Source organism: Sapajus apella, unplaced genomic scaffold (assembly GCF_009761245.1).
Source record: "Sapajus apella isolate SASKATOON/1434 unplaced genomic scaffold, GSC_monkey_1.0 scaffold115, whole genome shotgun sequence".
NCBI lineage: Eukaryota > Metazoa > Chordata > Mammalia > Primates > Cebidae > Sapajus > Sapajus apella.
The window spans coordinates 877747-901718 of NW_022437055.1; the positions used below are offsets into that span (position 1 = coordinate 877747).

At 46.4% G+C, this 23972-nt stretch overlaps 2 protein-coding genes across 5 annotated transcripts in view; one reads left to right on the forward strand and one right to left on the reverse strand.

The window, feature by feature from the left end:
• Positions 1-4557, reverse strand: part of AIFM1 (apoptosis inducing factor mitochondria associated 1) — a 37872-nt gene extending 33315 nt beyond the window's left edge. For 3 of the 4 annotated variants that reach the window (XM_032260183.1, XM_032260184.1, XM_032260182.1), the window contains exon 1: positions 4226-4557. In XM_032260183.1, coding sequence (XP_032116074.1) covers positions 4226-4331 — 106 coding nt within the window. In that variant the 5' untranslated portion in view covers positions 4332-4557. The remainder of the gene's footprint in view (positions 1-4225) is intronic. The other variant, XM_032260185.1, reaches the window with a different exon arrangement.
• A 5557-nt stretch (positions 4558-10114) lies between these two features.
• Positions 10115-22303, forward strand: RAB33A (RAB33A, member RAS oncogene family). The gene is made up of 2 exons (XM_032260186.1): positions 10115-10866; positions 21717-22303. The coding sequence occupies exons 1-2, from the start codon at positions 10609-10611 to the stop codon at positions 22170-22172; spliced, it is 714 nt and encodes a 237-aa protein (XP_032116077.1). The 5' UTR covers positions 10115-10608; the 3' UTR covers positions 22173-22303.
• The last annotated feature ends 1669 nt before the right edge of the window (positions 22304-23972 follow it).

Genomic DNA, 23972 nt, shown 5'->3' on the forward strand with positions numbered 1-23972 from the left:
CCACCTTAGCCTCCAGAGTAGCTGGGACTACAGGCATGCACCACCATGCCCAGCTGACTGAACATTTTAAAGAATTCTTTGCAAAGAAGTCTTAGCCAGGCCAGGCGCAGTGGCTCGCAACTGTAATCCCAGCACCTTGGGAGGTCAAGGTAGGTGGAACCACTTGAGGCCAGGAGTTTGAGACCAGCCTGGCCAACATGGTGAAAACCCATCTCTACTTAAAAATAAATAAAATAAAATAATAAACTTAGAGCTAAAAAAAAAAAAAAAAAAAGCTTTAGCCAGATTTGATTTATTTCAGGTTGCTTAATCATAAATGAGTAACCTCTAACACCACAGACTAGCATTAGAACAGCATCTACAGCAGCAAGTTCATTTCTGTAGGTTTTGTGATCTCCTGTTTTTCCATACTCTCAAGAGGGCTTTTCCAAAAACACATCTTCACAACTGAAGCACCCAGGGACCCTAAATGGCTAAGAGATCCATATGTTCTTAAGACTTGTTTTCTGAGTGCCAAACTGATTTTTCCAACATGGATAAAACACAGGACAAAGCTAGATAGTCTGTCCATTGTAGCTAAATGATTCTTTACAAGGAATCCAACAACTATTTAAGCTTATCAGCCTTTTTAAATTTTTTAGTATCAACCCTTGCTGAAATTTTAGAAGAAACATAGTAATAACTATAGTACAGCGTGAACCATTCTGATGAAAGACAAACAAGGAAAAAAAATTTTTTTTGAGACAGTCTCCCTCTGTCGCCCAGGCTGGAGTGCAGTGGCACAATCTTGGCTCACTGCAACCTCTGCCTCCCGAGTTCAAGCAATTCCTAGCTGGGATTACAGGCACCTGCTACCATGCCCGGCTAATTTTTGTATTTTTAGCAGAGATGGGATTTCACCATCTTGGCCAGGCTGGTCTTGAACTCCTGACCTCGTTATCCACCTGCCTCAGCCTCCCAAAGTGCTGGGATTACAGGCGTGAGCCACTGTGCCCAGCCAGGAAAAATTATTTAGATAACAGAAAATAAAATCTCTCCTATGCAAAGTTAAGCCCTTCATGGTGCTGTCCTAGGGTTTAGTCATGAGAAACTGCCATGTGCCAGAGATGGTTCAAGATGCGAAGGACACAAACACAAACAGGACATAATCCATGTCCTCAGGTAGTGTTTAGTTTAGGAGAATGGCTGCTACCATCTGAATATGAGAAAATGGGCTTGATACAAATCACAGGAGACTCTAGATTGCTCAGTTTGGTTTTTTAATCCTTAGGTCAGTGAAACAGAAGGGGAAGAGTCACTACTCATCCAAAATAGTATTTACCAAACTTGCCTGATCATATGAATGTCAAGGGGCTCGTTAAAATACAGATTCCCAGGACTCTCTCCTGGAAAAGGTTAGGAATTGGTCCTCTACTCAATTCACATGACCAGGCAACTTTTGGAAACATGACCTGGAAGAAAGCTAAGACATGCAGTAACTCCCTCAAAAAGTTAAGAAAATTTCTAGAAAATCTAACTTATTAACTGGTTACAGAAAGGGTTGACTTCCCAAAGAATTTCTTCTGCAAAGCCTTGTCTCAGCAGAAAGAACAGGGGAAGACTCATCTTTTAGGCTTCAAAAAGAAGTCTCATTTGGCAGTGTCCAGGAAGCCAGGATCCTTGCCCACAAGGAGTTCAGTTTCCTTTTTAAAGAGGTGAGAAGGATTCCAAATAGAGAAAAATGTTTAGACATTTGAACCTAAAGTCAGGGAGTTGGTGATCAGTTTGATAACATGGGTAGCACTATGTTTGGTGACCAAACAAAATATTACAGAACAGAAAACATCTATTATCTAACCTATCTGCTCCTCTGTGTCTGAATGCAGACATAGAGTGATGTCTATGAGTTATCTTCAATCACTCTGGAAGGAGGCAGAGCATCCAAATAAATAAAGTAAATAAACAAATAGTAGCCATCATGGTTTTAAGGCAGAATGCAACATGTAATGGAAATGAACCTGACAATGGTGACAAATGTTGATGAGATAGTTGGAAGGCAGGTTTAAAGTTTAAAGGTTTGGGAGGCTGAGGCAGGCAGATCATGAGGTCAGGAGTTCGAGACCAGCCTGGCCAGCATGGTGAACCCCATCTCTACTAAAAATACAAAAAAATTAGCCAGGCATGGTGGCACACACCTGTAGTCCCAGCTACTCAGGGGGCTGAGGCAGAACTGCTTGAACCCAGCAGGCAGGGGTTGCAGTGAGCCAAGATCGCACCACTGTACTTCAGCCTGGGCAACAGAGCGAGACTCCGACTCAAAAAAAAAAAAAAAAAAAAGTTTAAAGGTAAGGAGGAGGGAGAAATGGTGTATAAATGAACATGGTTCTTTTCCACCTGTGCAAAAAACATGGTAGCTGTTACTACGTGAAAAAGAAATCAGATTAAAAGTAATCAAGCCACAAAACAGAGTTAATTCCTAAAATGAGAGTATCATAAATTCTTTGTGAAATTGTAACACTACCCTCACCCATTTTTAAAGCCAGATGATGTCATACTTTGGTGCACAGCCAAAGGACAAAGAGTAAGTGTATGCAAAGAGATGGATGGATATGTCAGGAAGTCAGAATATATTCTACAGTAGACTGCCTTCAAACAAAGACATGCAGTGGAAAAAACCATTTGAGTCTGTATCTTTCAGTAGTTCTAACATCACCAACCATATTCCAATGTCTAATAAATCAACTTAACTTTGCAAATGCACATTTAATTAATGAGAACTTTGGGTCAGACTTTAGAATGCTGGTAAACGTTGTGAGACTTAAGCAAAACAAGTACTCAAAGTTTGAAAGGCTAGTGTGGATGAAAAATTTGGGTTATCTAAATTTCTGTGTAAATTTCTGTGCAACAAGCACAAAGCACCATCATTTCAATGCACAAAACCCAAGAAGATGACATCCATTGATAAGGCATTCCTTTAAAAGCTAAGCAGAGGTTTCAAGTTCCAAGGGCAATATGTCCCAGGACATAAATACACATATCAGGAAACATTTTCATTGTGCATAGCAACTGGAAAAACTTTCAAATGCACATTTCCAAAGACCCTAACAACCCATGGAAAATATTTACACTTTTTATTTTGAAAGCCCCCAGGTGTTTCTGTATTGTAAAAGCCTCAAAGATAACTTATGACATTGCAAATGCAAATACCTTGGGGGTGGACATTTAAAGATTACTGATTTTTTTTAAAGCATCTCCTACAGGTGGATCATTCATTGCTCCCATGAAGTAATGCAGATCCAAAACAAGCAGGCTCAAGCCATGCTCAGATAAATTCACGGATATCTGATGGACAATGGGCTAATTACTGGGAAGAGACCCGAATTCATTCTTAACTTTTTGAGGTCAACTTTAGGAAGCAGAATGGAGTTGCAGCAAAGAGATTAAGGACCTAAAGGCTAGCAAACTACTATCCTTAGGTCTGCCTATTAATTAACTATAGGACCTTTGGCAAGTAATTTCACCTCTGTGCCTCAGTTTATTATCTATAAAATGAGTGGGTTGAACTTTACCACAAAACCCTTCCAGGTCTAAAATTTGATGAAACAACTTAATGGAGGACAAATACAATGCATTCTGCAAACTGTTTCTTTGAAGCCTCAAAGACCACCAAGAATTACTCGGCTCAGGCATCTCCAATTAATTCTGGGCCAATTCTCTAGGTGTCTGATGCACAACCGACCGACTCCTTACTTGCCCTGCACCATTTCTGCTTCACTGGGCATTCAAATCCACGGATCTCATCTGTGGTTTGGAAGGCTGAGCAGATAATACCCTCATTTACACAAGAAACTTAGGCGTAGGGCTTAAACGTCCTGTTTAAAGTCTCAATCGGGAAATGACAAAGTCTACTTGACCTCATTGATCTAAAAAAGGAGGTGGGGGCGGGGATGGAGGGGAGGCGGCAACGGCCAGTTGTTCTGGGATCCCTGAACAGCAAACGTTCCCGGGAAAAGGCCTCAGGCCGACTACCGGGTTCAAATCTCTTGAAGGTCAGGTCGGCATGGCTGAGCCAATTCCTCCGCTTGCAAGACTCAGGGTTCGGGTCCTGCCAATTTGGAATTCACCCGACTGTGTGTTAAGTTTCTTGGGGGGTGGGGGTGGGAGTGGGGGCAGAGGGCTGCAAGGCATAGGGAGCCTAAAGCCCCAGGCCCTTGGACTTGGAGGTTGCCCAGAATTGGTCAGTCACCTGGGAGCCGGTTCCTCTGCCTCGGGCTTCGGACGCACACGGTCCGCACCAAGGGCACCAGCTTCTGCTTCAAAGCACCTGCCGCCAGGCTTCCACACCGGAACATTTCGGCGACCGCTATTCGGGACCTCCTCCTTCCCTTTCCTCTCACGCACGACCGACGGGTCAAACACCGCAAGCACCGGCCCGCTATCCCAGTCTTTTCACACGCAAACTACGCAAGCTCCTCCTCCCAGCTCCGGGTGGGCATTGGACAGAGAAGCCTGCCTGCTAGAGCCCAGGAAAGGAAACGGCGACCGGAGGCCTACTGCGCAGGCGTAGCACTCGCTGCCGCATTGCGATTGGTCCGCAAGGCGAGAGGATATGCGCATGCACTAGCTGTCCGCACGCTTGCAAAGACCCTGGTTCTAGGTAGTCCGTTTCCGCGAGTTGGTGGCACAGTGTTGGACTGAATGAGTCAAGGAAGCTATCCAAGGAGGGACTCATGGGACTGGTTTGCCTGTCGGTTGTACCTGGTGCTGCCGCTGTGTTGGTGACGGGAACTGATAACAGCATCTCACAGCAGCGTAACCCTGGCACCGCACTTGGTCTTTTGGTTTTAGGCCACTAGTTACTAAATACCTAAGCCTTCCTGATTCTCTTGCAGTGATCCAGATCCAGTGTTTCTATGAGTCCGAGACGCGGAACCTGGCTTCTCAGATCCGGCGTGTACTTTCTTCCATCTTTTAGAAGTTGCCGGCTCTTTCCCACCCAACCCCTGTTTCCGGGACAAGTAATTCTGCGCCCTCTTTCCCGCCTGTCACCTTTATTTTTTAGTGCATTTGTGTGTCCTAGATGCTGTACCAGGTGCTGCAGATACACACAGTCTCCTGCTGTGGCTTCCGTGCTTGGGAGTAGGATGTTAGTGTTCGTGCTTCTCAGACTTTCTGGAAAGAGAAATCCTAAGCAGAACTTTCAGAGTTGTGGGAGTAGGGTGAGGGGCTGAGTGTAAATAGGTGTTTGGATTCTGCCAGATGTAAGCTAAATTGGAAATAATGTTTTGGCTGCATGCAGAACATAAAATGTGCCTTTTTCAAAGATTCGGCTTACATACTGATTTAACAAGTATTTATTGAGCACTTGCCTCTTGGATTATACTGTAAAAGGGGCTCTGGTGGGTATGAGAAATACGGATGGTCCCTGGCTTACCCCTCACAATGGTTTGACTTAAAATTTTTCGACTTTATGATGGATTTAATAGGACCTAACCCCATGTAAGTCGAGGAGCATCTGGACTTAACCATGGTTCAACTTACAGTTTTTTGACTTTATGATGGGTTTGTCAGGATATTAAATGCAGTATCGACTTAAGATATTTTCTTTTCTTTCTTTCTTTCTTTCTTTTTTTTTTTTTTTATAAAGACAGGGTTTCACCATGTTGGTCAGGCTGGTCTTGAACTCCCGACCTCAGGTGATCTGCCCGCCTTGGCCTCCAAATTGCTTGGATTACAGGCATGAGCCAGACTTAAGATATTTTCAATTTACAATGGGTTTATTTGGACGTAGCATCTGTATAGGAAGTGGCCACTGTCTAGCTGAGGAGATGACATGTACCGGTCAGTGAAATAAATAATATCTGGTGTAGCGCCAGACAGAGCAAGAGAGAAGAGTATGGGATGGAACCCCTAAGGAAGAACTTCATGCAAGAAGTTATTTGAACTGTCTTGAAGGATGAGTAGCAAAATTCAAATAGTGGAGGAAAAGGAATGACATTTCAGATGATGAATACTTTGGGACCAAAGGTAACATTTTTCATTGTTAAACATGTTGACCTTTGATCCAGACCAACCCAGATTGAATCCTGGCTCTGCCACCTGGGCAAGTCACTTAATTGTGCCTCATTTTCCTCATCTACCTGTCTCACCAGGGTGTTCAGAAGACTAAATGAGCTAATATTTCTAAAGTGTCTTAGAGGAAGCACCATGCTGTTTGTTAAATGAAAAGGCTTGGGAGTATTTTAAAACACCAAAACCCAGCACATTTTCAGGGGACAATGATAGAAAGTACAAACTAAGAAGTTTTGATGTGGTCAGGCTCTGTGGCTCATGCCTGTAACCCGAGCACTTTGGGAGGCCGAGGCAGGTGGATCACTTTAGGCCAGGAGTTTGAGACCAGCCTGGCCAACATGGTGAAACCCTGTCTCTACAAAAAATATAAAAATAAGCTGGGTGCCATGGCATGTGCCTGTAATCCCAGCTACTAGGGAGACTGAGGCAGGAGAATCGCTTGAACCTGCAAGGCGGAGGCTGCAGTGAGTCGAGATTGTGCCATTGCACTCCAGCCTCGATGACGGAGCAAGAGTGTCTCAAAAAAAAAAAAAAAAAAAGAGAGAGAAAGAAGTAGTGATAAGGACAAATAAGTATGGTGGCGCAAAAGAATTTGGCCCTAACTTTGTAGGCGGTGAAGTTACTTTTTTTATGTGGTGGAATGGGGATAGAGATTGAAATTACAGGGCCAGGTGCAGTGGCTCATGCCTGTAATCCCAGTACTTTGGGAGGACAAGTTGGGAAGATTGTTTGAGGCCAGGAGTTCCAGACCGGCCTGAGCAACATAGTGAGACCTCATCTCTACAACTTTTTTTTTTTAATTAGTCAGGCATGGTGGTGTCTGCCTGTGGTTCCATCTACTCAGGAAGCTCAGATGGGAGGATCGCTTGAGCCCAGGAAATCAAGGCTGCAGTGAGCGGTGATTGCTCCCCTGCACTCCAACCTGAGTGACAAAGTGAGACCCTATTTCAAAAAAGGAAAAGAAAGAAATTACAAAGACATTCTTTTTTTTGAGACATAGTCTCCCTCTGTTGCCCAGGCTGGAGTGCAGTGGCAGGATCCAGGATCTCAACTCACTATAACCTCTGCCTCCCAGGTTCAAGCAATTCTCCTACCTCAGCCTCCCAAATAGCTGGGATTACAGGTACATGCCACTGAGCCCAGCTAATTTTTATATTTTTAGTAGAGACAGGGTGTCACCATGTTGGCCAGGCTGGTCTTGAACTCCTGACCTCAGGTGATGGACTCACCTCAACCTCCCAAAGTGCTGGGATTATAGGCATGAGCCACCATGCCTGGCCTACAAAGACATTCTTTTTTTTTTTTTTTTTTTTTTTGAGACGGAGTTTCACTCATGTTACCTCCGCCTCCTGGGTTCAGGCAATTCTCCTGCCTCAGCCTCCTGAGTAGCTGGGATTACAGGCACGCACCACCATGCTCAGCTAATTTTTTTTGTATTTTTAGTAGAGACGGGGTTTCACCATGTTGACCAGGGACATTCTTTTGTGAAGTTTAGGCCAGGAAGTTTTGTTTTGTTTTGTTTTAGAAACAGAGTCTCCCTATGTTGCCCAGGCTGGACTTGAACTCCTGGGCTCAAGCAATCCTGCTGCCTCAGTCTCTCAAAGTGTTGGGATTACACATGTGAGCCACTGTGCCAGACCTAGGAAGTAGTCTTTATTGGGTGAAAATTATCCAGGGTTCCCTTACCCATTAACCAGAGTAGATCAGTGTTCAGAAGTGCAGGCCGTGGGTGACATTTTATGTAATGCTTCTTTCGGGAATAAACACTGAAAATATCAATTCCAGAGTAAGGTAAAAATTATTTATATTAATATGTTAACAGCCTTGTGGACATTGATGTTTATTGATATTCCTAAAAACCAGTAATAAACATGGATTGATTAAATACAAAATTATATCTGGTGGTGAAAGAGACTGGAAAACACTGTCAAAAACACGATAATCAGATAGCTATGAAAACAACTGCATGTATTTGAAAGTAATTTAATAATGCACAGTTAACAAAGGACATCGTATAGTACATTTAATTTTTTTTACAACAGGTACGATAAGGTAGTTTTCCTGTCCTTTTAATTAAAAATTATATTTTTATCTTTTTTTTGCAAAAGCAATATATACTTATTGAATTTATGAACACAAAAAATAGAAGTGGAAGTCCCCCAAAGTCTCACCCCACAAAAGTAACAGACACCTTTTATTGGGGCAAGAAGCCCATTTTGAGATATCATATTTTCAGAAATAAAAGTTTTTTCCTTATAAAAGTAGACTCAGTGACAAGTTTTTGCTAGCAGCAAACATCTAAATAATCTTATTATGTGCATTTTTTTAATAGCTCTCAGGAAGTTAGCATTAATTCTACTGTGAGTTGACAAAGGGCAAAGCCCCTTTCTAATTTGTGTACAGGATGTGCCTAATTAATAGTTACCTTGCCCCCTTCCCCCCCACACCCCGTAAAGCTATTCTGTAGATAAAGATCACCAGGGGCATTAGCTTCCAATACAGAGGGAAATGATCCAGCAAACTAGGTATCAGACTAATCAAAAATACTGTACAATGATGATTGATACATAATGAAAATTGGTATTCATAAGGATGATCTTTGATTCGCCAACTAAGATTAAATCCTCATCTGGGTAGTTTTAATGTTGAATAGTATAATCTAGGGTTTTAGAAATGGGCGACCCACATATATGAAAAGGGTTAGCTGTAAATATATCTGCTAACTCAGCTAATAAACTTATTAACTGGAAGGCACCATTCTGAGTAACTTGAACGTCCTTGAGAAGTCACATTCCGATTTGCTTTCAGATGTATCACTGATGCACTGAATTGTTTTTCTCTCAGCAGAAATAGATTTGGTCATGTTTGAGTCTTCCTGCAGCTCAGCCTCCCAAATAAGATGGCAACTCAACTGTGCTGCTTGAATCCCTGACCTCGATGGCATTAGCAATAACTCACGAGTCAGTGCTATCAATGTGTGCCAGTGTTACCTTAGCTTATGAAATATGTGGGGGGAGAGGTAAAGTCTTAAACAAATGGGTGCATATATCATATGTAAGTTGCACCCCAGTAGAGTTGATTTCAAACCAATTCTGAACCCGGGAATCACTTTAGGGAGAGGGAATACCGGCCATGACCAAGTTGTGTGAGATGATTAGTACGCTTTGGGAAGCAGCCCCCTAATACTGCAAAGAAGTTGCGTTCATTTATCATCTTCCAAGCATAATCTAGGCTTCTGGCAAATTAGACCCAACCACTTTGTTCTACATTCAGCTGCAGGGGAGTGAACCCTCCTAGGGATTCCCAACTCCCTCTGAAACTCCACCCTTCTGGAGGGCTTGGAAATGGAAGGCACTGTAGAGCTTATGCCATGTCCCAAGATCCTCCACCTGAGCTAGTAACGGTTAGCCCCAGAAACAAAGTCCCCTTTTGCTGGAACTGCCACCACTAGCTTCCCCCCTTCTCTTAGCCTCAGTGTGGCCCTTTCCCGCGGAGGGCCTTCCCCATTGGCCAGCCAAACACAACCGACTGCGGCAGCCAATAGGAGCCGCTCTCCTGAACATTCAGAGGATGGGTGCTCGTGGTGTGATGAGGGGAGGTTGGCGCCTGGTACGCGCCCCCCTACATCTGGCAAGTCCGTGACAGAAACAGTAACACCACCCCCTACACACGCACACGCGCGCCCGCTGGCTCCCTCCTCTCAGCTGTGCAGGCCCCCGACAACCCGCTGCGTGTCTTGGCAGCGCCCTCCCAGGCTGCCTGGGGCCTGCGAGTGCACCTGCTCACTCAATAAGACAGAGCATCCCTTTATGCCTAGGTGGGGGTAGAGGGGACAGGGTAACGGAGACGGGGGACCCGGAAGGCTCCGCTCAGCTGTCCGCTGCTCCCGAGGTGAAAGAGGTGCCTCCGCCCCCACCCCACCCCCGCCGAGTCGCGTTGCTCCAGCAAGGTCGAAGTGATCCAGTGATGCCTTAGGGTGCAGCTCTTTGTCCTCCCCAGCTGCACTCGCTGCCCGCTGACCCCATGCGCTCTGAGCCAGTGGGGGCAGGGAACCCGAAACTTATAAATGGGGGCAAGAAGAAAGAAGTCTATCCGGGGTGGCGTGTGCCGTTGTCCCCACCCCCTCCCTTTCCTCCTGAGGCTTCTTCCCTCCGGTCCATCCCTGGAGTGCAGGCAGGGGACGGTGTGGACCGACGCGCGGCGTCGGCTGGAGCAGCGCCGTAGGGTCCTTCGCCCACAGCATCCGGTCCGAGGGTACACACAGGCAGAAGGCTCGCAGCTCGTCCACTCTCCTCTCTCTCTCCTCCTCTCCCTAGCTTTTGTGTTGGTGCCTCCGAGCTGCAAGAAGGGTGTGCTGAAGGAGGAGGAGGGGGGCCGGGGTGAGAGGCACCCCCTTCACGCGCGCGCGCACACGGTGCCGGCGCACGCTCACACGGGCGGACACACACGCGCGCACACACACGCACAGAGCTCGCTCGCCTCGAGCGCACGAACGTGGACGTTCTCTTTGTGTGGAGCCCTCGAGGGGGTTTGGGGCCCCGGTCCGGTCCGGGGGAGATGGCGCAGCCCATCCTGGGCCATGGGAGCCTGCAGCCCACCTCAGCCTCCGGCCTGGCATCCCTGGAGCTCGACTCGTCGCTGGACCAGTACGTGCAGATTCGCATCTTCAAAATCATCGTGATTGGGGACTCCAACGTGGGCAAGACCTGCCTGACCTTCCGCTTCTGCGGGGGTACCTTCCCAGACAAGACTGAAGCCACCATCGGCGTGGACTTCAGGGAGAAGACAGTGGAAATCGAGGGCGAGAAGATCAAGGTGATCCAGGGGGTCAGGTTCAGGAAGGGAGGGACCTGGGAGGGGACCTCGCTCGAGGCATAGCTCTAGCCCAGGGTCCAGCGTGTGGCGGTTTCGCCTCTTGCTGAGCCAAAGACCCACAGCCCCTCCTCACCCCTTTTCACCTCTCTCAGCGGGGCCCCATCCCCACCTCACTCAATTTTTTAGGGAGGGCGAGAATGGTGGCATTCTTACCCTTTGCCCCTGCCTGACAGGTCCTGCTGGGAAAAGCATGTTGGATCCCATCCTTGACCCCTAGCCAGAGCAGCGGCACCTATGGGCAGAGGGAGGCAGGAGGCATCTCTGTGTCCTAGTCTGTGGGATGGATCCCAAAGCACTTTACACATCCTGAGGTCTCTTCTACCTCTTGGGTGCCGATAGGCTGCAAAACCCCACTTTGGCTAAGCCTCAAGGCGTTAAAAGGAAGGAAAGGATGGAAATTCATGGAGAATGAAAAAGCTGTTTTATTTTAAATTGCAGCTGAAAGTTAAGATTAGGACTGAGTTGAGATGGGGTGGAGTGGAGTGGCTGTGGCAGAAAGCCATGAGCCCTTTTGAAGAAATTGAGGCAGGGTCACCAGCCAGCCCTTTGTAATTGACAAAACTTGTTCATTTGGAACAGGGCCCCTGGAATGGTATCTTCTTTACTTGTCTGGGGTATCTAATACAAGAACTGCTCCTTATTCATTCTGTTGGTATTGTCTTCAGAAGGTCTTTGTAAAAATGCAGAGTGACTTAACCAGGGACCCATGGAAATGCTCAATCCTCTCCCTCCATAAGTTTATGTAATAGGTGAAGTGCAAATATTCTTGTCTGACCATTTGTGCTCACCTTTCATGCAGAAAAGGTAGAAACCTGAGATGACAGGAATATGTCAGTGTGCAGGAGATGGCAGAAGGGAAGACATAACAAGGGCAACTTTGTGTGTCAGGGAGCAGAGGGGGCCGTTATAAAGGCGCTGGGATCACTGAAGACAAATCTAGGCTCACAGCTGGTCTTTCCTTGAGCCTGTGGTTGGACCCTACGCAGAATCAGGGTGACAGTAAGCCTCCTTCTTGCTGGTCAAACGGCCACAGTGACCATAAGTCCCCTCTTCTGAGTGACATGGAGAGAAGAGCTGAGTGACTGATGAAACACTTGAAACTGTGTAAGAGTCCTGACTCCTTGATTATTAAAATAAATGTGTTCTAAAATTGGCTTCAGAAACTGGGCCAGCGCACTAGATGTCAGGAAGATGGACAGCTCAGTGCTGATAAGGGAGAGCCTCAGGGTCAGGAAGATAGAACATTATTTTGAAATTGTGATCTTTTTGGCCCCTTGCATTTTGGAGGAGAATTGCTACATTTCCTTTTAAAGTCAAAGGCGGTATCTGTCTCTGTCCTTTCCTGGGGCTCTTATGTTGACATTTGCTTGGTTAGGACTTCCCCTAGTGTGTCTAGCTTCTTTAATGTAAGGCTATAAGATTCTAGAATTTCTAAAACATGCCTTTGTAATCCAAAGTAGAAATATCTTTACGGATGGGCTCTTAAACCCTCAAAAACCTTAACGTTTAATGTTCTTATTTGCTTAAAATCAAGTGTTACAATGAGCTAAAGAGTTTCCTGGATTTAAAAGGTGGGAAATAAATCCATCTGAAATTTAGATGGAGAAAAAGGAGGTATTTGGGGATCTAAAGGAGGGAGGAGGAAGCTAGAAAGTGAGGAATGGGAGATGAATACACCCAGTGGCCTTGGGGGAATTTTTAAACCATTTCTTCTCTTCCAACACCCCAGTACTTAACCAAACTGGATTTTATAGTCTCTGCCAAAGGCTCCAGACTTTTTCCCAGAGGGCAGAGCCTGTGACAGTGTGACTCACAAGAAACAGAACTCAGCACAACACCACGTGCAGATAAGTGCTTAATAAAGGCTTTTTTTGGGAAGATGATATTTTCAAGAGGACAAAGCCTTGTGACACGGCTCATGGAGGAGTCCTGTGAGGGCAGATTCCGAAGGAACTCACAGTGGCACGTGGGAGTGGGGAGACGGTGACCCTGCCTCTTGTAAATCTGCTGCAATCTCAGGGCCAGAGCTGGCAGGCGAGAGACCAGCATGTCTGTGGGAAGACGGCAGAGCCTGGCAGCTAGCACGTGATCTAGATAGGAAAAGATCTGGCCTCACACTCTGGCTAGCCTGAAGTTGTTCAAGGAATACGTGCCAAAGCCATGCTTGGAGATGACTGCCAAAGGCTTCTCCCTTTGGGAGAGAGAGAAAAGTCCAATGTGACAGTCCGAGGTCACCCTAGACCACAGCCAGCAATAGAAGGCTGTAAGGCTGTAACATACCAGCCCTTGCAGGAGAGCGGTAGAGAGGTCTCAGCCAGCTCTTCTCAGTCCAACAGCAAGGGTGTGGCCTCTTCTGGGCGGCCTCCCTGTGTCCCAGGGTAACACATACATGAACCCCTGCTAGGGACAACTGATTTGGTGTAGTTGGAGCCACGCTTTAATTAATGATCAAGGCCATCCCTAGGGGGAAGCCCCGTGTGCTGTCTCCAATCATTATGTTTCCCACCCCAACCCCATCACAGCATTTGCAATTGAGTCCTGATGAACTCAATTGTGTGAACATCAAGAAAAGCCTCCAATGAGTAGGCAATAATAGTAATAATAATAACTTCTAACTTCTACGTAGCGAATAAGCAAAGAGCCCAGGCTAGGCACTTTCCATGCATTATCTTATTTGCTCCTCACAGCAGCTTTATGAAATCAGCACTATTGTTATCATTCCCATTTTATAGATAAGGACATTGAGACTGAGAGAGATGAAATAACACAATGGCACATGGATCTGAGCTTCGGTCTTCCACTCTTGAGCCCAAGCACTTCGCCACCTCACTATCCTGCCTTTCCTGTGACAGGGCCACAATTTCAACCCACATTCAGAGACCATACCCTTTACCATGACATTCCACTCTAGAGGACAATATTCAGCCCCATAGATTGGGGGAGTTTGACAGGGGGAGGTAGAATGCCAGGCAGCCAGTCTTGCTCTCTCTTCTAGACCAAGGACTCAGGGTTATAGCTCAAGGACCCAGGAGCCTTTCAGATGTCCCCTTCAATTTGCATCCAGGACACACAGAACCCACCTGGTTTTACTTTTTTTTCGTAGTCTATTTTTTTGAGATGGAGTTTCACTCTTGTCACCCAAGCTGGAGTGCAGTGGTGGGATCTCGGCTCACCGCAGCTTCAGCTTCCTGGGTTCAAGCAATTCTCCTGCCTCAGCCTCCCAAGTAGTTGGGATTACAGGTGCCCACCAACACACCTAATTTTTATATTTTTAGTAGACATGGGGTTTCTCCATGTTGGCCAGGCTGGTCTTGAACTCCTGACCTCAGGTGATCCACCTGCCTCGGCCTCCCAAAGTGCTGGGATTACAGGCGTGAGCCACTGTGTTCAGCCCTGGGTTTACTTTTTGTGCCTTGACTGTCTCAACTCAGGTATGAGAGTCAGAGAATGTTCAGAGATAAAAGAGACTTTACAGATTCTGTAATCCAATGTCCTCCTCCTTCAGATAAGAAACTGAGACTCAGAGAGGGAAAGTGACTTGCCCAAGATTACACAGGGCCAGGCCTAGAACTCAGGTCTCCTAATTCCCTTTCTGGTGCTCTTTCCACACATCATGCTGCCTGGCTTAGAAGAGCACAAAATCCTCCCTCCAGCCTAGCTTCATGATCCATCCAACCTACAGCTTATCTATGACAAGGACCCACAAGGACATCATAAGGGATAGCTGACAGTCTCTCCTGCCATCAGCCTAGGAAGGGTGGAGGCATCCCCAACCCCAAAGGAAGGGTGGGGCTTCCCTTAATGACTATGATGTGTCTGTCACCTACAGATGTAGTTAAATTTAGCATGTCTCCTAAATGCACTGGAAAATGCCGAAAAGGGGTGTGTGTGGGGGGGGGAGGGTATATAGTAGAGAGGAGGCTAAGAAACTTATTTATTTATTTATTTATTTGGAGATAGAGTCTCACTCTATCACTGGGCTGAAGTGCAGTGGCGCAATCTAGGCTTACTGCAACCTCCGCCTCCTGGGTTCAAGCGATTCTCCTGCCTCAGCCACCCGAGTAGCTGGGACTACAGGCATGTGCCATCACGCCCAGCTAATTTTTGTATCTTTAGTAGAGACAGGGTTTCACCATGTTGGCCAGGATGGTCTCGATCTCCTGACCTCGTGATCCGCCTGCCTCAGCCTCCCAAAGTGCTGGGATTACAAACGTGAGCCACAGCGCCCGGCAATTAAGAAACTAATTTTTGAACCATTCTTTGTAAATTTGCATGGAAGCTGCACTTCTGTCTATAATAGTTTGGTTCCTTTCACAGGCTGGGCACTCCCTGTGCCCCAGCCCTGGGGACCATTCAAACTGCAGGTCAGCTGTGGCTATGGGCAGGTACAGCTCAGGACTGTGAATTTCTGTTCCTCTGCTGATCACTGGGGGAAAAAAAAACACCTTCCTGTGTTACATTATCAAGCGGATGGAGGCTGAGCTAAGCGTTCCTCGGAAGCTGCCTGCAGTCAGAATGACATCATGTCTTCTTTAGGGCTTCTGAGCTTCTATCTTCTGCCAGTTAGCTTAATGGTTAATTATCCATCAGTGTGAGTTTCTCTGTCTCCCTTGCTGCTTCTTTCTGTGTATGAGTTTCTCTTTGTCTCTGTCCTCCTTTGCCATTCTCTGTGTCAGCTTTGTGAGTGGATCTTAGATGCAGATGGGACAGTCCAGCTAGTTGAAAACAGGTTTCTTTTAAACTTTTCCCATCATCCACTGGGGCACCTCCAAAGGTTACAGATGTATTTGTCTCCTTTTTTTTTTTTTTTTGTACTTCTACCCTCCCCCATCAGCCTCCAACAAAAGGACATTCATGCCTCATCTCTAGAAAGATGTCAGTCATGTTTCCTAGGGAAAAGAAATCCCATCAGCTAAGAGCACGTGCAGGGGGTGGAGGGCTTGCTGAAGCTCACTCAGGGAGGGCTGGCACCCCGAAAATAGTTCAAAAGGCTAATTTCTCTTTGGCAGTTCCCCACACTGTGCCCCTCCATCCTCCTCCAGCACCCCATCAGTCCGGGCCTTCCCCCCCACCACTACCCATGGCCTGTTGTCAGCATTCCTCTCTCCTCCCCCTCCCCATTGGAGAATTTGCAACTGCAACCGGAGGCTGAGGTTGCAGTGAGCTGAGATCACGCCATTGCACTCCAGCTTGGGTGACATGAGCGAAACTCTGTCTAAAAATAAATGATTAAATAAAACCGGGTGGGCTCCGTGTATCCTGGATGCAAATTGAAGGGGACATCTGAAAGGCTCCTGGGTCCTTGGGCTATAACCCTGAGTCCCTGGCTTAGAATAGAGAACAAGGCTGGCTGCCTGGCATTCTACCTTCCCTGTTGAATTACCCCAATCTATGGGGCTGAATATTGCCCTCTAGAGTGGAATGCAGTGATAAAGGGTACGGTCTCTGAATCTGGGTTGAAATTGTGAACTGTGCCTTAGATCTGTCTCACCTTCAAGAAGCCAAGCTTTCTGTGTTTTCCAGGATAAGAAACCAATGGACCCAGGGCACACGGGAACCATACCAACAGAAGAGGGCTTGATGGCCTTTCTGAGACCAGAGAAACAACTAATATTTGCAGAATACTTTACATATTCCAAAAGCCCTTTCTCATGTGTTATTTCACTGGATCATCCCAGCGACCATAGGAGGATCAAGGTCCCACTGTAGAGATGAGAAAAATAAGGCTCAGTTCAGGGAGGTTAAAAGATGTGTCTGGTGTTTACTCAGCTTCTACGCAGAAGAGCTGGGATGCTTGCTGCCTTTCCAACAGTGCCTGTTGAAGTTGCTGCCCATCTAGACTTAATGGTGGAGGTTTCAGGCCATGAAAGAAGGGAGAGTGTGTATTAGGCACTGGGTCACGTACTTACAAGGAATACTAATCCTCACAGCATCCCTACCTGATTACTATTGTTACCATCACTTACCAGATGAGGACACTGAAGACAGAGAAAGTAACTTACCTAAGGACACCTAACTAGTACATGACTTGGGCCAAAATCTGCACCCAAGTTGATTTGACTCCACTATACTCCACTGGCTATCTGAGAGAAACAAGGACCTGGGGTGCACGTATGTGGCTAAGAGGCAGTCTTCACCCCATCCACTGTATGCATGTGGTGCCCACAGGAAGGGAGGAAAGGGTGAGAGGAGAGGCAGTTGCAAAAGAGGAAGGAGATGCTTTCACTGCCTGGCAGGGGCACAGGAGTTTATGAAGATGCTGAGAACAGGAACACCTAACTCTCAAACAAAACGAGATCACTGTTAGGCAAGGTGGCTCACGCTTGTAATCCCAGCACTTTGGGAGGCTGAGTCAGGATGATTGCTTGAATCCAGGAGTTCCAGATCAGCCTGGGCAACATAGGGAGGATCCTATGTCTACGAAATTTAAAAAAAAAATGAAAATTAGCTGGATGTGGTAGTGTGTGCCTGTACCCAGCTACCTGGAAGGCTGAAGAGGGAGGATGGCTTGTGCCTAGGAGGTCAAGTCTGCGGTGAGCCATGACTGCGCCACTGCACTCCAGCTTGGGTGACACAATGAGATCTTGTGTGGAAAAAAAGAGAGAGAGAGACAGAGAGACAGACAGAGAGACACAGACCAGGGGGGCAGATCACTTGAGCCCAGGAGTTCAAGACAAGCCTGGGTAACATGGGGAAATCCCATCTCTACCAAAAATACAAAAATTAGCCTGGTGTGTGGGTGGGGGTGTGTGCCTGTAGTCCCAGCTACTCGGGAGGCTAAGGTGGGAGGATCACCTGAGCCTGGGGAAGTTGAGGCCACAATAAGCAGAGATCGTGCCATTGCACTCCAATCTAGGCGACAGAGTGAGACCCTGTCTGAACTTATTTTGTTAAATGAGATCATTTCGTGTGTTTAGGGAGCCTGCCTGCTGTGATCTTCCTTTCTGATGGTTCTGAGGCCACACCACTGTTTCTTCTATTTTCTGCAGTGAGCAGCCTGCTTCCTGGCCCCCCTCTCACCGCAGACATGTCTGCAAAGAACGCAGGGTGGGGTTTATAAAGATCTGGAAGGGAGCAGTGCCTGCAGTTTAAATTCAAAGCGTCCAAATAAAAGTGTCAAGGCTCCCAATAGTGTTGGAAAGGCAGAAGAGGTGTCCAGCAGTGAGGGCCCTCCTGGCAGTTCCGGCAACATGGGTGGCGTATGCAATTACGAAGCCAAAGAAAAGCCAAATGGCCAACCTCACTCAGTCTCAAACACCTCACACACTCCCACCCGTGTTCCTGCTAGTGGCAGGTATTTTTAGAGTCCTGAGCTCATGGTGTTAAAGCATCTGCCACATGCCTGAGGGCTGGTAGGGATTCAGCCTTCTTCAGAGGCAAGAGGCAAGAGTTAAGACTTCTAGGGGGTGGGGTGGGGAGTGGGGATCAGGAGCCAAGTTGTAATGATATTCCTGGGCTATGCCTGCTGTCTTCTTACTGAACTTCGTTCCTCCGGTGGTCTGCTCTCTCTTTCTTCCTGTTCGGAATACCACAGAGAGGGGGAAGAAATGAAAACCTTTTCTGTCTCTGCCTGCAGAAGCAAATCAGTCTTTGAAGACTTGTGTTTTTTCTGTGTGCTCATGGTCAGATGTTCCCTCTGAAATCATCTTGGCAGCTACCTAGGATCCCAGACTGTTTGTAGTTTTAGTGGTTCAGGCCATCACTGCCTTTTGATAACATGGCTGCTGTTGATAATGATGATGATGACAACCTCAGTGACGAGTGTGGTCTGATGCAGAAAAAGACTGCTTACAGTCTTGCTGGAGAGCTGCCAAGAGCACTGACGAGACAATTAGAAAACATCAATCTATTTGAAATGGTATGATGCAGACTCCAAGTGCAACAGAGATTCCTAAGAAAAGAGAACTGAAGGGAAGCTGGCAAAGGTTTGAGGAACAAGCCAGAGGCATGAGCTGCACCTTGAAGAAGGGGTGAGATCTGGATAGGGCAATGATAGGTCAGGCGATTCTATAGGGAAAGAGTAGACTAGCATGACCCATGGTACAGAGGAGGGAATCAACCAGGTGTAACTGAGTAGTTTGAAACCAGGTTAGGAAGGGTCAAATTATGGCACAGAATTCCATTTGTGGAGTCCCTGTGATGGCACACGCAGTAGAGGGCTACAGTCGTTTCCTGAAGTGGTGGATGGCATGCTGATACCAGCAGGGATTGAGGAAAGCTAGTCAGAAAGCAGTATTCAGAGACCAGGTGCGGGGACTCATGCCTGTAATCCCAGCACTTTCGGAGGCTGAGGCATGTGGATCACCTGAGCTCAGGAGTTCGAGACCAGCCTGGCCAACATGATGAAACCCTGTCTCTACTAAAAATACAAAAGTTAGCCAGGCGCAGTGGCACATGCCTGTAATCCCAGCTACTTGGGAGGCTGAAGCAGGAGAATTGCTTGAACCTTGATGGTGGAGGCTGCAGTGAGCTGAGATCATGCCACTGCACTCCAGCCTGGGTGACGAGAGCTAGAGTCCATCTCAAAAAAAAAAAGAAGTAAAAAAAGAAAGCAGTACTCAGGAGACACTGCATTGATACTTTGCTGTAGTCCAAAAGTGAGGAGAGGAAAGGCTGGCTGAGGGCCGAGGGACACAGAAATTAGAATAGAAGAAGGGGTCAATCTGAAGGTCTTGCCAGAGGAACTTGGAAGCCATGTCAATAGAGGGAGATGACGGGGAGCCTGGACAATGAAAACTGATATACGGAATGATGACTCTAGGGCCCTGTAAAATCTTCACTCAGCTGACAGATTCAATTATATTTACTAGATTATACTTACTGACTGCTAACTCCAAATAAAGGCTATACTTCGTTTTAAGAGCCATAGCAGTCAATTAGTGGCCATAATCAAATTTTCTTTGATAACTGAGAATTGTATAGGGCCTTGGGACCATCATTCTGAGCATGAATCTCCCTTGTCCAAGACATTGAATATATAAAGGGAAATAGATTGGGCTGAATGTATATCTCCTGGGAGTTGTGTCTTCGCATATGTTACAAATAGCAGCTTTTTCCTTCATAATTTGGCCTTTATCCCAAAAGCTGAGATACAGAAGAAAAATCCAGTGAATTAAGTTACCTTTTACATAACAAAAAAGTAAACTTAAAAATAAATTGGAGGCTGGGCATGGTGGCTCACTTCTGTAATCCCAGCACTTTGGGAGGCCTGATCATTTGAGGTCAGGAGTTCAAGATCAGCCTGGCCAATATGGTGAATTCCCATCTCTACTAAAAATACAAAAATTAACTGGGTGTGGTGGGAGATGCCTGTAATCCCAGCTACTGGGGAGGCTGAGGCAGGGGAATAGCTTGAACTTGGGAGGTGGAGGTTGCAGTGAGCCGAGATTGTGCCATTGCACTCCAGCCTGGGTGACAGAGCGAGATTCTGTCTTAAAAAAAAAGAAAGTAATGAAAAAAAATATATACCACCTATAGTCTCATTGCTCATAAATAACCATTAATGTTCTGATGTGTACACTTCCAGTCTGTGCTTTGCATATGTTTATTTTTAACAAAAAAACAAATTGAGACCATAGCATATGAAAAATTTTGTATCCTGCATTTTCACTTGTATTTTGTGAGCATTTCTCTCACAAATTTAGTCTTTAAAAACATTTTAATGGCTGCATAATATCCCACTGTACAGATATATTTTCATTTTTATTTATCTATTTGAGACTGAGTCTCACCGTGTCACCCAGGCTGTAGTGCAGTGGCATGATCTCAGCTCACTGCTACCTCCACCTTCCGGGTTCAAGTGATTCTCAGGTCTCCGTCTCCCGAGTAGCTGGGACTACAGGTGTGCACCACCAGGCCCGGCTAATTTTCTGTATCTTTAGTAGAGATGGGGTTTGACTATATTGGCCAGGCTGATCTTGAACTCCTGACCTCAGGTGATCCCCCACCTTGGCTTCCCAAAGTGCTGGGATTACAGGCGTGACCCACTGTGCCCAGCTCCACTATATAAATATAAACTTTAGCTATTCCTCTTCTCGTGAACATTTAGGTTTTCCCCGTTTTTTAAAAAAAGTTCTAAATAACACTGGAAGACATTTGTATAAGATTTTGACCATATTCCTATTTCTTTTGTATAGATTTCTGGAAATGAGATTACAGGTCCTAAAAGGTATGAACATTTTTGAGGTTCTTGATAATATTGCCAAATCTCTCTCCAGAAATGTTGGCCAATTTACAAACCAGTGTTTCAACTAAAAATCTTAAGATTTTTTTAACTTGATATTTTCAGTTAACAATCTTAAGAAAAACTTGACAAAACCTGAAACTTCTCTTTATGCTTTGATAAGTTCATTCTGCTCATCTGTCAAAGAACCACTTCCTGTGTCACGGCTTGTCACTCCATTTTTTTTTTTTTTTGAGATGGAGCCTCTCTCTGTCACCCAGGCTGGAGTGCAGTGGTGTGATCTTGGCTTGCTGCAACCTCTGCCTCCCGAGTTCAAGTGATTCTTCTGCCTCAGCTTCCCGAGTAGCTGGGACTACAGGCGCATGCCAACACGCCCAGCTAATTTTTTGTATTTTTAGTAGAGACGGGGTTTCACCACGTCAGCCAGGATGGTCTCGATCTCCTGACCTCATGATCTGCCCACCTCGGCCTCCCAAAGTGCTGGAATTACAGGCGTGAGCCATGGCGCCCAGCCCACCTCATTTTTATAATGCTACAGAGCCATGTTTTCTCCTCTCTGTTCACGTTTCCTTTTCTGACTCTACGTTTGGGTTTTTGTATTTTCCAGGTTCAGGTGTGGGACACAGCAGGTCAGGAACGTTTCCGCAAAAGCATGGTCGAGCATTACTACCGCAATGTACATGCCGTAGTCTTCGTCTATGACGTCACCAAGATGACATCATTCACCAACCTCAAAATGTGGATCCAAGAATGCAATGGGCATGCGGTGCCCCCACTAGTCCCCAAAGTGCTTGTGGGCAACAAGTGTGACTTGAGGGAACAGATCCAGGTGCCCTCCAACTTAGCCCTGAAATTCGCTGATGCCCACAACATGCTCTTGTTTGAGACTTCGGCCAAGGACCCCAAAGAGAGCCAGAATGTGGAGTCAATTTTCATGTGCCTGGCTTGCCGATTGAAGGCCCAGAAATCCCTGCTGTATCGTGATGCTGAGAGGCAGCAGGGGAAGGTGCAGAAACTGGAGTTCCCACAGGAAGCTAACAGTAAAGCTTCCTGTCCTTGCTGAAACCAAATGGTGTAAATACAAGATAAATTATCACTGGAGTTTTTTCTTCCCTTTTTTCTGTGCCTGCATAATGCTGACACCTGCTTGTTTCCATACAAATTGATATCAAAATAAAATTTGTATCGATTATCACATGACTTTTTGTCTTGCTTTCCTCTAAGACATTCCTGATTGTGATGAGGAGAACAGGCAGTTTGCCCTACCAGAGTGACATTCCCACGCCAGGGCACACCCCCTACCAGCTTTCTAGGCTCTCTGAAATTCTCATCATTTGAGTCACTTCTTCAGGACTAATTCATTCTCTCACTCAGTGTAATCAGTAGGCAGAAACACCTGGTGGGGATAGGACACAGGCCAGAAATGTTTTTCTAGAGAGCAAATGCAGGCGAAGTGCTAAAGAAGTCCTGAAAGGAGATGTGGGCTCATCAGTATTTCCTAGGTTCCCTAGATACATGCCTTGAATGTCCAGATAGGCTACTCTCTCCCTGTTTTCCAGTTTAAAAATAAAAAGTATGGCCGGACGCAGTGGCTCATGTCTGTAATAACAAGACTTTGGGAAGCTGAGGTGGGCAGATCACTTCAGGTCAGGAGTTCGAGACCAGCCTGGCCTACATGACGAAAACCGGTCTTTACTAATAATACAAAAATTAGCCAGGCATGGTGGTGCATGCCTGTAATCCCAGCTACTCAGGAGGCTGAGGCAGGAGAATCACTTGAACCCAGGTGGCGGAGGCTGCAGTTGGCCAAGATTGTGCCACTGCACTCCAGCCTAGGTGACAGAGTGAAACTGTGTCTAAAAAAAAGGTGGTTTGCCCAATGAGCCTGATTACTTCCAGAATAGATTCTGCTTCCTATTTTTCACCAATCAGTCTTGAATCCTAAGGCTGTTCCCACTGTGACCCCCACGCCCACCCTTTCTTGGATGGGGAGGGCTCAAGCAACAAATATCAGGTCATGTCCCCAGACCTTTGCTAGGTGCTATGGAAGAAATGTTCCAAGAGGACACGTTCCCTGTGTTCACAGACCCTATGATCTAGTTGCAGGAACGATGTACACACTGAAACTATATGCAAACGAAAAGTAAATGACAACATCACTAAGTGTGAGGTTGTGCCATGGGAAGTGAGAGCATTATGTATTCACTATCAGGGAGGGTTCACAGGAAAATGATTAGACTTGTTTTGTCTGTTAAATAATGTGTAAGGCTTGGATTGGTAAAGGGGAGGGGAGTGGGCAAAAGCAGGAGGGCAGGAATGACCTTGGAAGTTGGACAAGAGGACAACTGGGGGGTCTGGGCCAAGGACAGCTGAGCAGCACTAGTGGGAGCTGAGGCTGGGGAGGGCTTGTGCATCATGCAGAACAGTTTGGACTTGCTTTTTTTGTTTGTTTGTTTTTTGTTTTGAGACGGCATCTTGCTTTGTCGTCCAGGCTGGAGTGCAGTGGCACAATCTCAGTTCACTGCCACCTTCACCTCTGGGGTTCAAGCAATTCCCCCTGCCTCAATCTCCTGAGTAGCTGGGATTATAGGCACCCGCCACCACATCCAGCTAATTTTTGTATTTTTTTAGTAGAGACAGAGTTTCACCATGTTGGCCAGGCTGGTCTTGAACTCTTGACCTCAGGTGATTGGCCCGCCACGGCCTTCCAAAATGCTGGGATTAAAGGCACTAGCCATCGCACCCAGCCTGGACTTGCTTTCTGAGCCAATGAGAGCTCTTGGTAGTTCTCCAGCAGGAGAGTCCTATAGTTATTTCTCATACATCTGGTCCTATGATTGATATGAAAGCTCCTTGTCCAATT

Coding starts and splice junctions, on each gene's coding strand:
- RAB33A (XM_032260186.1), top strand. CDS start 10,609: ATGGCGCAGCCCATCCTGGGCCATGGGAGCCTGCAGCCCACCTCAGCC. Junction 10,867..21,716: donor TCGAGGGCGAGAAGATCAAG/GTGATCCAGGGG, acceptor TGTATTTTCCAG/GTTCAGGTGTGGGACACAGC.